The sequence below is a fragment of the Gymnodraco acuticeps genome, unplaced genomic scaffold (genome assembly GCF_902827175.1).
Source record: "Gymnodraco acuticeps unplaced genomic scaffold, fGymAcu1.1, whole genome shotgun sequence".
Lineage (NCBI taxonomy): Eukaryota > Metazoa > Chordata > Actinopteri > Perciformes > Bathydraconidae > Gymnodraco > Gymnodraco acuticeps.
The window spans coordinates 273,146-285,777 of record NW_022989908.1 but is presented as its reverse complement, the minus strand read 5'-3'; the positions used below and the strand labels follow the sequence as shown (position 1 = coordinate 285,777).

The following is a 12,632-nucleotide window of genomic DNA, read 5'->3' as shown; positions in this document are numbered from 1 at the left end:
ATAAGACAGACTGTCATTTTCTAATAGTGACCGTGTGTGTGTGTGTGTGTGTGTGTGTGTGTGTGTGTGTGTGTGTGTGTGTGTGTGTGTGTGTGTGTGTGTGTGTGTGTGTGTGTGTGTGTGTGTGTGTGTGTGTGTGTGTGTGTGTGTGTGTGTGTGTGTGTGTGTGTGTGTGTGTGTGTGTGTGTGTGTGTGTGTGTGTGTGTGTGTGTGTGTGTGTCCTCTCACAGGGAGAAGATGATCTTCCTCATCCTGCTGCTCCTCTTCCTCACCCCCTGTGTCTCTGGTTAGTGTACTCCTTTATCGCCCACTTAGACACCTTGAATATTATTGAAAAACCTTTTGTGTCTCGTTGTACCTTTTCCTAAAGAAGCATCTTAGAGCTCTTTGGTGTGGAACACTATTAGAGCAAGAAAAGAGGGTCAACACTGAGGAGGGGGATTCTGATTTATTTAGCTTTTTTAAATCAAAATGTCAAGAAGTGGAGCTTTCAGTATATTCTCTGACAAAAGTAGTTTATTCTTAAAAGTTCAATGTTTATTCTCAATAATTAAACTTTTAAAGCTTAACTGTTTTTTCTGATACATGTTTCCTAATAACTGCCCTCAAATTGAAAGATTGATATTTTACTCAACATTTTGGCTTTTTCTTAACATGCTGAATAAAAAAGTTTCAGTTGGTCTCTTTAAAGCTGTTCTCAGTGAAGCAGCAGAGAAACATAGCTGCAGTTTAAAGAGTCCCTCTGTGTCTCCTCCAAAGGAACATAGCTGCAGTTTAAAGAGTCCCTCTGTGTCTCCTCCACAGGAACATAGTTGCAGTTTAAAGAGTCCCTCTGTGTCTCCTCCACAGGAACATAGTTGCAGTTTAAAGAGTCCCTCTGTGTCTCCTCCACAGGAACATATAGCTGCAGTTTAAAGAGTCCCTCTGTGTCTCCTCCACAGGAACATAGCTGCAGTTTAAAGAGTCCCTCTGTATCTCCTCCACAGGAACATAGTTGCAGTTTAAAGAGTCCCTCTGTGTCTCCTCCACAGGAACATAGCTGCAGTTTAAAGAGTCCCTCTGTGTCTCCTCCACAGGAACATAGCTGCAGTTTAAAGAGTCCCTCTGTGTCTCCTCCACAGGAACATAGCTGCAGTTTAAAGAGTCCCTCTGTGTCTCCTCCACAGGAAGATTTGTAGTGAATGTGACTCAGACTTCCTATCAGGCAGAGGAGAACCAGAACATCACCTTGGAGTGGACCTTCAGCACCAGAAGAGAAACTTCTCTCAGATCAATTTCTATCCTCTGTAAGCTGTTTACTGAGACCAGACCCTTCGTCCTGTTTCATCTCCATGGAGGTGTTGAATCCCCAGAGTCTCAGGATCCAGAGTTTGCAGGACGAGTCCAGTGGGACAAAGACGTCCTCACAGAAGGACGCCTCACACTTCATGTCTCCAGACTCAGGACCAGTGACTCAGGACTTTATGTCTGTAAAGTGTTCACTGATTATGGACGGAACAATGGGAGATGCTGGCTGAATGTGACTGGTGAGTAAAGTCAGTAGAGGTCAGGAAGTCAAAGTAGATTTAAATGTCACATCCATAGAGGCTCCGTAAGGCAGCACTTATAGAAACCTCAGATTACTTAACGTAGATTAGACCTGTTATTTATTAACACTAAAATGGTTCCTCATGTTATATTCTGTCCTTTTCCACAGCTGCTGAAGAGCTCGAACCTCAGAGACCATCAGAGAGTCCTCAAGCAGAGAGTCCGAGAGGACTCTGGCTTATCGCTGTGATAACAACTCTGATTCTCTTTGTCGTCAGCATGGCCTGCATTGTTTTAATACGATTTAAGAGAAGAACCTACAATGCAGCCATACAGATGGAGAGTTCATCAGAGGAACAAACCATCAGGACTAACATGTCTCCGTCTGAATCTGAGCATGAAGTGAGACTCTCCAACATCTGATTCAAGAGTCAGAAAAGAGCAGTGTAACCTCTGTAAAGTGTATTTTTATACTTATTTATTTCAGTCATCACTGTGAGTTTTATCATTCAGCTGTAAGGTCATCAATCTGTTCTCTGTTTACTGATGGATATTGTTACCATGCTCTGCCTTTAAAGTACATTTCTAATGTCACATATTGGGAATCAATCCCTTTTTCTATGAGAGAAATCATGACATTGTTAGAGGGAAATGTAAATAACAACACTACACGCCAGAGGACAAAAACAATACAACTGTAAATAATCTTAAGTGGTGTTTTGTGTTTCTCTCTCCTGATTGGTTTCTGCTACAGTCTCTTCATAGAGTATACTTTTCAAAGTAAATGAAAAATAGCACTTTTTCAAATAATATTCAAGATTCAACGTCTTTATAGTCATATGCAGCTAAAGTGTAGATATGGCATTACAGATATACATATATATATATATATACATATATATAGGCAGAGGTGGGAGAAATACTCAGATATTGTACTTGAGTAAAAGTAGAAGTACTCAGATCTTGTACTTGAGTAAAAGTAGAAGCACTCAGATCTTGTACTTGAGTAAAAGTAGAAGTACTCAGATCTTGTACTTGAGTAAAAGTAGAAGTACTCAGATCTTGTACTTGAGTAAAAGTAGAAGTACTCAGATCTTGTACTTGAGTAAAAGTAGAAGTACTCAGATCTTGTACTTGAGTAAAAGTAGAAGTACTCAGATCTTGTACTTGAGTAAAAGTAGAAGCACTCAGATCTTGTACTTGAGTAAAAGTAGAAGTACTCAGATCTTGTACTTGAGTAAAAGTAGAAGTACTCAGATCTTGTACTTGAGTAAAAGTAGAAGTACTCAGATCTTGTACTTGAGTAAAAGTAGAAGTACTCAGATCTTGTACTTGAGTAAAAGTAGAAGTACTCAGATATTGTACTTGAGTAAAAGTAGAAGTACTCAGATCTTGTACTTGAGTAAAAGTAGAAGCACTCAGATCTTGTACTTGAGTAAAAGTAGAAGTACTCAGATCTTGTACTTGAGTAAAAGTAGAAGTACTCAGATCTTGTACTTGAGTAAAAGTAGAAGTACTCAGATCTTGTACTTGAGTAAAAGTAGAAGTACTCAGATCTTGTACTTGAGTAAAAGTAGAAGTACTCAGATCTTGTACTTGAGTAAAAGTAGAAGTACTCAGATCTTGTACTTGAGTAAAAGTAGAAGTACTCAGATCTTGTACTTGAGTAAAAGTAGAAGTACTCAGATCTTGATGTAACCTCTGTAAAGTGTATTACAAACTGTGCCTCTGGTTCACTCCTGAAAGAAAGAGAACGAGCTCTGCCTAATGTCTGAATCGCATGAGACACAATAGATAAATTAAAACATATTTAATTAACGCTTTGTTCTACATTTAAATGCTAAAAAGGACTTTACACATCAAGGGTGACCTTTTCTGTTGGTGGATAAACAACTAGAAACTTGGATGAGTGCTTCGTGAGGGAAAGAGTTGTCAGCTTCAAATTACCAAATCCTCCCGGAGACACTCCCACCGTGTACCACCAGCAGAGAGGACAACATCTGTCTGAAACAGCAATGTCCTCACTTTGTGACTAACGTATATTACCAGCTTTCACTTTTTTTATTAAGCTCTTTCCAAATCCTGCAGTTTAATCTGCTTTTGCTGCAGTTTCTGTGAACAAAGTGCAGTCCACTAGTCAGACAGAGAACAGCAGGTTTTTAATAAGGGACTCCAGCAGACAGACAGCTCTGAGGCCAATGAGATAGAAACATGACATCTAACAGTCACATCAGTAAATGAGACTCCATACGTCCCCCATGTAACATCTGTAAAGTGTTATATCTATATCTATTTATTTCAGTCACGGTGAGTTTCATCATTTGGCTGTAAGGTCATTGATCCTTCTTCTTCTTCTTCTTTAACTATACGTGTTGAACGTTATTTAAACCACTGGTTTACAGGGTTTCTGAGGACTTTACCTCCTCCCCTACATCCTGATTCCTGAAGTATAAGAATATATGCAAAATGAATGCTGCACACCAGGACAGGAAGTGTACATCAGACCACAGAAAACAGCAGGAACTTCTCCTTCTGATTCTGCATCAAGACAGCCTCGTTGAAACACCAACTAGCTTCATCGGACATATTCACCATGATATGGCAGCTCTGTCAGCACTGAGGTCTCAAATATGTACAGGTAAGAGCACATGTTTCTACTTTATTAATTAAATGTCTCTTACTGCTGCTTCCTGTCGCTCTCCTGTTGAACCTCTTAGAGAGAACAGGCACCACATTAAACTAAATAAGAGAACGAGTTGGAAAGATATTGACTCAGAAACGTTGTTCAAACCCAAACTGTGCCTCTGGTTCACTCCTGAAAGAAAGAGAACGAGCTCTGCCTAATGTCTGAATCGCATGAGACACAATAGATAAATTAAAACATATTTAATTAACGCTTTGTTATACATTTAAATGCCAAAAAGGACTTTACACATCAAGGGTGACCTTTTCTGTTGGTGGATAAACAACTAGGAACTTGGATGAGTGCTTCGTGAGGGGAAGAGTTTTCAGCTTCTTGTGGGCGGCTCAAATTACCAAATCCTCCCGGAGACACTCCCACCGTGTACCTACAGCAGGAAGGACAACATCTGTCTTTGCCAGAGTGGGAGCTGTCCTCACTTTGTGACTAACGTATATCACCAGCTTTCTCTTTTTTTTTATTAAGCTCTTTCCAAATCCCACAGTTGAATCTGCTTTTGCTGCAGTTTCGGTGAAACCAGTTAAATGGGCTGACGAGAGAGAGGCGCTCCAGAATTGACGTGGCAACCCACCATGCGGTCATATCGTGACTGCTGTGACTTGTGATGTGAATCAATCATCCGGACGAAACTCCAAATAAATCATCAGTGTTTGACATCAAAGCTCCTGCTCTACCGTGTCTCTCTCCTGAGTCGGTGACTCCCACTGCATTGCTACACAGAAGTTTCCCTTACAGTCTACACAGAGACCGGTATGTGATCATAAGAAAAGTACATAAACATACTACTTCATTTTCAGGTTATTCTCATACAACTATATTAATTGTCTATTTTAGTTAAACAGTTTACAGTTTGAAGAATAATATGCGCATTGAATATATTCATACAAATGTAAGTAACTTAAATATGGGATTAGTTTAAAGTCAAGCAAAATAAAATTAATTTGAAAAATAAAACTATAAATTGCAAACAAATCATTTTTGATTTACACGGACCACTATTGTTTCTACACGGACCACTATTGCGGTAAGCATGTTGTAACTTCCGGTTGTTGTCATCTCCGGGTATCCCGTGTGCCTGTTCTGCTGCTGATAGCTTATTATCTTAACTTAATCGATCGTTTTAAAACTCTTGATCACGGCAACTGCCTGACGTTGTAATCACACGTTACTACAGCTTAAGCACTCACAACTCTCCTTCTCTTAGCGACTGTAACTCCACAGTTGCCTACACTCTTTTCGGGTTTGCTAACGGTAGCTACTTTAGCTTGATAGCCAGCCATGGCTCTTTCCCCACCCTCGGGTGCTATTTCCTGCTCTAACTGTCTCGTGTTTGGTTACTTCCCTACCTCCTTTACTGGTACCGGTACATGTGTTAAATGTAGTATAGTTGTTAGGTTGGAGGCGGGAATCATAGCCATAGAAGCCCGACTCCGCATCTTAGAAAGAAACTCAGCTACAGTAAAGCCCATGTTAGCCGGTGCGGACCGGCAAAAGGTAGCTCCTATTAGCCGTCCCCCGGCAACTCCCGAGCAGCAGGGAGACTGGGTGACTGTTCAGAAGGGGCATAACGCGAAACCCGCAGGTCCCCACCAACCCGTTCACGTATCTAACAGATATTCCCCACTCAGCGAGACACCCGCTGAGAAGCCAACTCTGGTTATTGGTAGCTCTATTATGAGACACGTGAATTTAGAGACCGAAGCCTCCACAGTCACATGCATTCCGGGGGCCAGAGTGGGCGACGTTGAGGCGCATCTTAAACTGCTGGCTAAACATAAGTACAGTAGGATTGTTATTCACGTCGGTGGTAATGATGTTCGTTTACGCCAATCAGAATGCACCAAACTTAATGTGGAGTCGGTGTGTAGTTATGCTAAAACAATGTCGGACACCGTAATCTTCTCTGGTCCCCTCCCCAATCTGATCAATGATGACATGTATAGCCGCATGTCATCATTTCAGCGCTGGTTGTCTTGGCACAAAGTTCACAGCCTCAATCTTGCTGTTCTCCTTGCACACATCCTGCAGCCACAAAGATCTCAAAAAACACTCCCAAACAGCAAAACCCCAGAGCCTAAATGCCCAACCCAACAGGACACAGGTGAGGGGGGAGGAGACAACACAGGGCACCAGGTGCACACAATCAACGGCAACAGACATGGGGAAAAGGGAACACATTTCAAAATAAAATACAATAAACACTACATCAATCAATAGTATAAATTGTATACAAATGTGCACACATGCAAGGCCCGAAGCCATCAGTCCACAGTGACGAAGTTACCTTCGTCACACATAGATTTTTGTTTGCAGTTCTTGTTTCTTCTTTCTCAATGATCAGACTTTTGCTCTCGCTGCAGCTTTCTCATTTGCGCTCCTTCACTTTTTGTTTGAGATTCTGACACAAACCTCCCAGGTGGGCGGGACTTTCAGGGGTGCGTCCCCATTGGCTCCTCAGCTTTTGAGTGACAGCCCACTACACCACAGATCATACAGTGCAACTCATGCAGCAAACTCCGGAGTCCACTCGGCCACGTTAGTGTCGGTGTCTCCTGGGGGGTTTTCATGGACATATCGGATTTATCTTATGGATTGCAGTGCATTATACTTGTGTTGTGTAGTTTATACTTTATTCCAACTTTAAATATTTTAATACCTGAACACACTGCTGCTGTTAAATAATTTCCCAATTTGGGATTTATAAATTGTCTGTCTATTTATTTTATAGATTAAAAAAACACATCTATGTATTTTTAAGCTAAAGGTGATACACAATATAAACTGTATACTATTATTTTTTAAAGACATGTTACATTTCAAAAGCATATATTGCTATGTTTAGGACAAACAATTAAAGACTGCTTTAGAGCTGAAGCGTTCATACACAATGGATAAAACCGGTGTTGTTTCATTCTATATCCTGTGAGAAAATTATATACATTTAGCATTACAAATTCAACATATTATTCCTAGCCTGAGGAAGATATGAATAATCAACAGATTTGAATGGATTCTCTAACATTTTCATGTAGAATAAAGACAAAAGAGTGATTATACAAATTACATGTATTGAAATTTGAACCAGAAGATGAAGTCTCAAAGAATGTTTTAAATAAAAGGACATAAAACAAAAAGGTGTATAATAATAACATCTATTAAATGTATATGTAAAGACATTTGGTCAAATGAAATGACACTGAGCCAGTGATAACAGTAACGCCAGCGTGGATGAAGCTGGTGCAGGTCTTTCTTCATGCCCCCCCTCCGTGCTGTCCCCTCAGAGGAAGTGGGGAAACGGGATAAGCCTCTGGACGCCACGCTGTCTCAATGATCCACACTGTTAATATGAGAGGAAAATAACTGTTTTAGGAAATGAAAAATATGAAGTTAACAAATAAAACACAGCTCATGGACGGTAGGTTTTCCTACAAAGTTAACTCAGCTTCCATTGATTTTCATATCAAATTAGCATGTTAATAAAATAAGCTATCATGGCTTATACTTGCATATCTAAACAGAATCATGAAAGCCTGTTGGTAGAGTCAGGCACACGAGTCTGTTTGAGTGTGTGCGCCGGTGTCTGAACGCTCACTCACTGCTATGTAGCTAACTGTTAGGCTACTTAGCTTACATTGTTATGGATAAAGGTAGCACAAGCTAACTTTCATAGCACAGCTTCTCACTTAACACAATAAAGAAACAGACCGTATAGCACAAACAACATAAATGATCAATACTTACATATATTTTCACTTGTAGTATTATAATAATTGAAATGCTGGTTCTTCTGGGGGTCTTCTGTCCATGCTCAGCTAGCTACCGCACCGCAGCTGCCTGCACTGTGCGATCGCTGGAGGACTGGGCTGTCACTCAAAAACTGAGTAGCCAATGGGGACGCACCCCTGAAAGTCCCGCCCACCTGGGAGGTTTGTGTCAGAATCTCAAACAAAAAATGAGGGAGCGCAAAAGAGAGTGCTGCAGCGAGAGCTAAAGTCTGATCATTGAGAAAGAAGAAACAAGAACTGCAAACAAAAAACTATGTTAAAACAAAGAAAAAATACTTATAGTTTACATGATTACACAAATGATTTGTTTGCAACTTATAGTTTTATTTTTGAAATGTATTTTATTTTGCTTGAGTTTTTTTTTCTTTTAAACTCATAGTTTTGCTTTATTCTGAAAAAGTGTTGCTTTATCTTTATGATACAAAACTAATCCCATACTTAAAGGTTACATTATCTTATTTTAGTTTAAGCAAACATCGGTTCTTATTTTTATATCATGAGCACGAATAGCATTTTCAATTCAGATTTTAAAATATGAGAAGAGGTTTATAAAACAAGACATGCCACTTATAATTTTTCTGAATGCAAAAGCTGTCTCTTTCTCCCCACGAAGCACATTCACTTTTATAATAACAATAATAACAATAGATTATTTGTATTATTATTGTTATTATTCAGAGAGATTCTGAAACTAAACTGAAGGGGTTCAGTTGGTCCTGTATTTCAGTCTGTGTTCTCTGATCTCAAAGCAGAAAGTATTTCCTGATTCAGTTCAGATTAAATATAATGTTGATATCTGGCGCCACCTAGTGTCAGACATGTGTTACTGTTCCTGGTGTCAGTCCTCTGTGCAATAAGTCATGTGGTAAAGACAGACTGTATGTTTTCTGATGTGTGTGTGTGTGTGTGTGTGTGTGTGTGTGTGTGTGTGTGTGTGTGTGTGTGTGTGTGTGTCCTCTCACAGGGAGAAGATGATCTTCCTCATCCTGCTGCTCCTCTTCCTCACCCCCTGTGTCTCTGGTTAGTGTACTCCTTTATTTCCCACTTAGACACATTGAATATTATTGAAAAACCTTTTGTGTCTCGTTGTACCTTTTCCTAAAGAAGCATCTTAGAGCTCTTTGGTGTGGAACACTATTAGAGCAAGAAAAGAGGGTCAACACTGAGGAGGGGGATTCTGATTTATTTAGCTTTTTTAAATCAAAATGTCAAGAAGTGGAACTTTCAGTATATTCTCTGACAAAAGTAGTTTGTTACAAGTAATTTATTCTTAAAAGTTCAATGTTCATTCTCAATAATTACACTTTAAAAGCTTAACTGTTTTTTCTGATACATGTTTCCTAATAACTGCCCTCAAATTGAAAGATTTTTATTTTACTCAACATTTTGGCTTTTTCTTAACATGCTGAATAAAAAAGTAAAATAGTCCTTTTCTTCTTGATGTCCCCTCATACCCTAAAACTCTTCCTCACCTGAGGAGACATCTGTCTCTGGTTAGCTTCAGATAGTCTCTTTAAAGCTGTTCTCAGTAAAGCAGCACAGGAACATAGCTGCAGTGTAAAGAGTCCCTCTGTGTATCCTCCACAGTAACATAGCTGCAGTTTAAAGAGTCCCTCTGTGTCTCCTCCACAGGAACATAGCTGCAGTTTAAAGAGTCCCTCTGTGTATCCTCCACAGTAACATAGCTGCAGTTTAAAGAGTCCCTCTGTGTCTCCTCCACAGGAACATAGCTGCAGTTTAAAGAGTCCCTCTGTGTCTCCTCCACATGAACATAGCTGCAGTTTAAAGAGTCCCTCTGTGTCTCCTCCACAGGAACATAGCTGCAGTTTAAAGAGTCCCTCTGTGTCTCCTCCACAGGAACATGGCTGCAGTTTAAAGAGTCCCTCTGTGTCTCCTCCACAGGAACATAGCTGCAGTTTAAAGAGTCCCTCTGTGTCTCCTCCACAGGAACATGGCTGCAGTTTAAAGAGTCCCTCTGTGTCTCATTCACAGGAACATAGCTGCAGTTTAAAGAGTCCCTCTGTTTCTCCTCCACAGGAACATTTGTAGTGAATGTGACTCAGACTTCCTATCAGGCAGAGGAGAACCAGAACATCACCTTGGAGTGGACCTTCAGGTCCAGAAGAGACACTTCCCTCAGATCCATTTCTACCTTCTGTCAGCTTTATACATATATCAGACCCTACCTCCTGTTTCATCTAAATGAAGGTGATGAACTCCCAGAGTCTCAGGATCCACAGTTTGCTGGACGACTCCAGTGTGACAAAGACGTCCTCCCAGAAGGACGCCTCACACTTCATGTCTCCAGACTCAGGACCAATGACTCTGGGTTTTATGTGTGTGACATACTCGTCAGACCTGATGGGAGTAACTCTAGGAGATGCTGGCTCAACGTCACTGGTGAGTAACCTCAGTAGAAGTCTAGAGTCCCCAGAGAGCTAATACTAATGCATCTACGTCCAGTATGTTGCCGCTAATATTGGATCATATTCGCCAATAATTGAACAGTTAACAGTTGGAAAAGTAAATAGCAGATTCTCAACAAAGTGTGAATGAAAGACCAAAAGAGTCCTGCTGCTCAAATCTTAAGAACGGCTTGTTTTAACTGTTTAAAATGTTCACAACTCATTTTAAAATAAATCTCTTCTCACAAACCAACTGTGATCCAAACCAGCCCCACACAGAACTCATTTTAGTGGAGAAGGGGAAACTGAGAAGCTGGAACCACAGGATGTTTTTCAGAAGAATGAAGGTTGCAGATTGTCATGTTTTCACTCTAGATTAAACCTGTTATATATTAACACTAAAATCGTTCCTCATGTTATTTTCTGTCCTTTTCCACAGCTGCTGAAGAGCTCGAACCTCAGAGACCATCAGAGAGTCCTCAAGCAGAGAGTTGGGCAGGTGTTTGGGTTACTGTTGGTGTGTCAGCAGCTGTTCTGGTTCTCTTTGTTGTCAGCATTTGGAAAGTTTGTATTCCTAGATTTAAGAGAAGAACCTACAATGCAGCCATACAGATGGGGAGTTTATCAGAGGAACAAACCATCAGGACTAACATATCTCCATCTGAATCTGAGCATGAAGTGAGACTCTCCAACATCTGATTCAAGAGTCAGGAAAGAGCTCAGTGTAACCTCTGTAAAGTGTCATTGTTATATGAATTTATTTCAGCCTTCACTGAGTTTGATCATTCAGCTGTAAGGTCATCTTTGTTTACATGGATATTGTTACCATGCTGCATTTAAAGGTGGGGTAGGTAATTTTTATCCATGTTCAAAATGTTACACATTATAAATAAAACAATTGTATTTACTTTTTTACTTATTCTGCACAATCTGCATTGAATTTCCTACAGGAGGAAATATTTGGAAATGTCGACTTGATCGACGTAAAAGTGTAAAAATGCTTTATTGCTATATAATAAAGGTGTTTATTCTTTAACACTATTGTTCGTCCTCACGTCTCTCTGCTTCATGAACACTGCAGCTGCCTTGAATTTCTTCCTTGACTTGAAAGTGAAACTAAAAACACACGGACCAATCAGGAGGCAGTAAACTGAGGGGGGGTTCTAATGCGCATGTGTCAGGGAAAGGCGACCAATGGGAACCTTTTCTTTATTAATAAGACCGGACCGTTGATATTGAAAGACTGCAATCAGCCAATCAGAGAGAAGGAGATCCACTGCCTGCTTATTGATGTGAACAGCTGTTTAGATGTAACATATGGTAGTGCAGTTCAGGGACCAATCATTGAGGGATGCTGTGAATCCTGCTGTCTCCAGACTCATGAGATCTCTCCACTTTCAAAGGTTTACAGGTAAGATCACGTCTTTGTTCTCCTGTTAGGAAGTAAGGAGCTAAAAGACACGCCTCAATTACCTCGTGGTTAGAAATTAAAGTGCTACCAAAACGACTGGTAACATCCGGGGTATCCTATTGGTTAAACTACAAAACATACATCCAGGGAAAATGCTTTTTACACAGCATTCTGTGGAGAAAGAGCTTCCAGTTTCATGAACAATACAGGAATACAGTTTTCATTATTAATGAGAGTCCCTGTTTCTGTCTGAAGGCTGATCCAATTAGCAACCACACCCTTCCTCTCCGCGACACAGCAGACATCGACTGCACTCAATAGAGTGGCAGATAACTATTAATCATTCTAAAATAAATAAATAATAATTCTAAAAACATAATATATCAAAAATAATAGTAGTACAAAATATATTATAAATATTATTTAGTGAATAATAATGATAATAATAATAATAAATTAGGGAGGATAAATTGTATATAAAAAATCTACAAATAATAATAGTTAAGATCATTGAAAGATTATATTGCAAATGAAAATAAGAATGATGATAATTATAGTACAAAATAATAACAATAATAAATACAAAGATATTATAAAATTAATAATAGTACAAATCCAATAATAATAATAGTAAATTAAAACTGCGATCGCACTTGTGTGTTATGAGCGGGCCCTCGCATCCGTGCGCCTGTCGGGGAGGGCGGCCGGTCGTCCCGGCGTCAAGCAGACGTGCGCGAGTCCTGGGAAATGAGCCGTTTCTCATTTCTATAATTTTGGCGTCCCAGACTCCCAGGTGCTCCGGC

General features: G+C 39.9%; 3 protein-coding genes across 6 annotated transcripts in view; 2 read left to right on the top strand and 1 right to left on the bottom strand.

The window, feature by feature from the left end:
- Positions 1 to 2,238, top strand: part of LOC117540834 (myelin-oligodendrocyte glycoprotein-like) — a 122,388-nt gene extending 120,150 nt beyond the window's left edge. Inside the window, exons 1-3 of one of the 4 annotated variants that reach the window (XM_034207717.1) lie at positions 160 to 286; positions 1,167 to 1,526; positions 1,697 to 2,238. In XM_034207717.1, coding sequence (XP_034063608.1) covers positions 238 to 286; positions 1,167 to 1,526; positions 1,697 to 1,950 — 663 coding nt within the window. In that variant the 5' untranslated portion in view covers positions 160 to 237 and the 3' untranslated portion in view covers positions 1,951 to 2,238. Of the gene's footprint in view, positions 1 to 159; positions 287 to 1,166; positions 1,527 to 1,696 lie in introns of those variants that run through there. The other 3 variants (XM_034207732.1, XM_034207708.1, XM_034207725.1) reach the window with 3 other exon arrangements.
- The window catches only part of LOC117540857, a 52,463-nt gene that overhangs the window by 14,296 nt on the left and 25,535 nt on the right, over positions 1 to 12,632 (bottom strand). The gene's annotated exons all lie outside the window — the stretch shown is intronic.
- On the top strand, positions 4,059 to 11,155 carry LOC117540779. Its single transcript, XM_034207623.1, has 4 exons — positions 4,059 to 4,165; positions 8,978 to 9,033; positions 10,051 to 10,413; positions 10,858 to 11,155. Exons 1-4 carry the CDS (start codon positions 4,158 to 4,160, stop codon positions 11,115 to 11,117), a joined length of 687 nt encoding a protein of 228 aa, XP_034063514.1. The 5' UTR covers positions 4,059 to 4,157; the 3' UTR covers positions 11,118 to 11,155.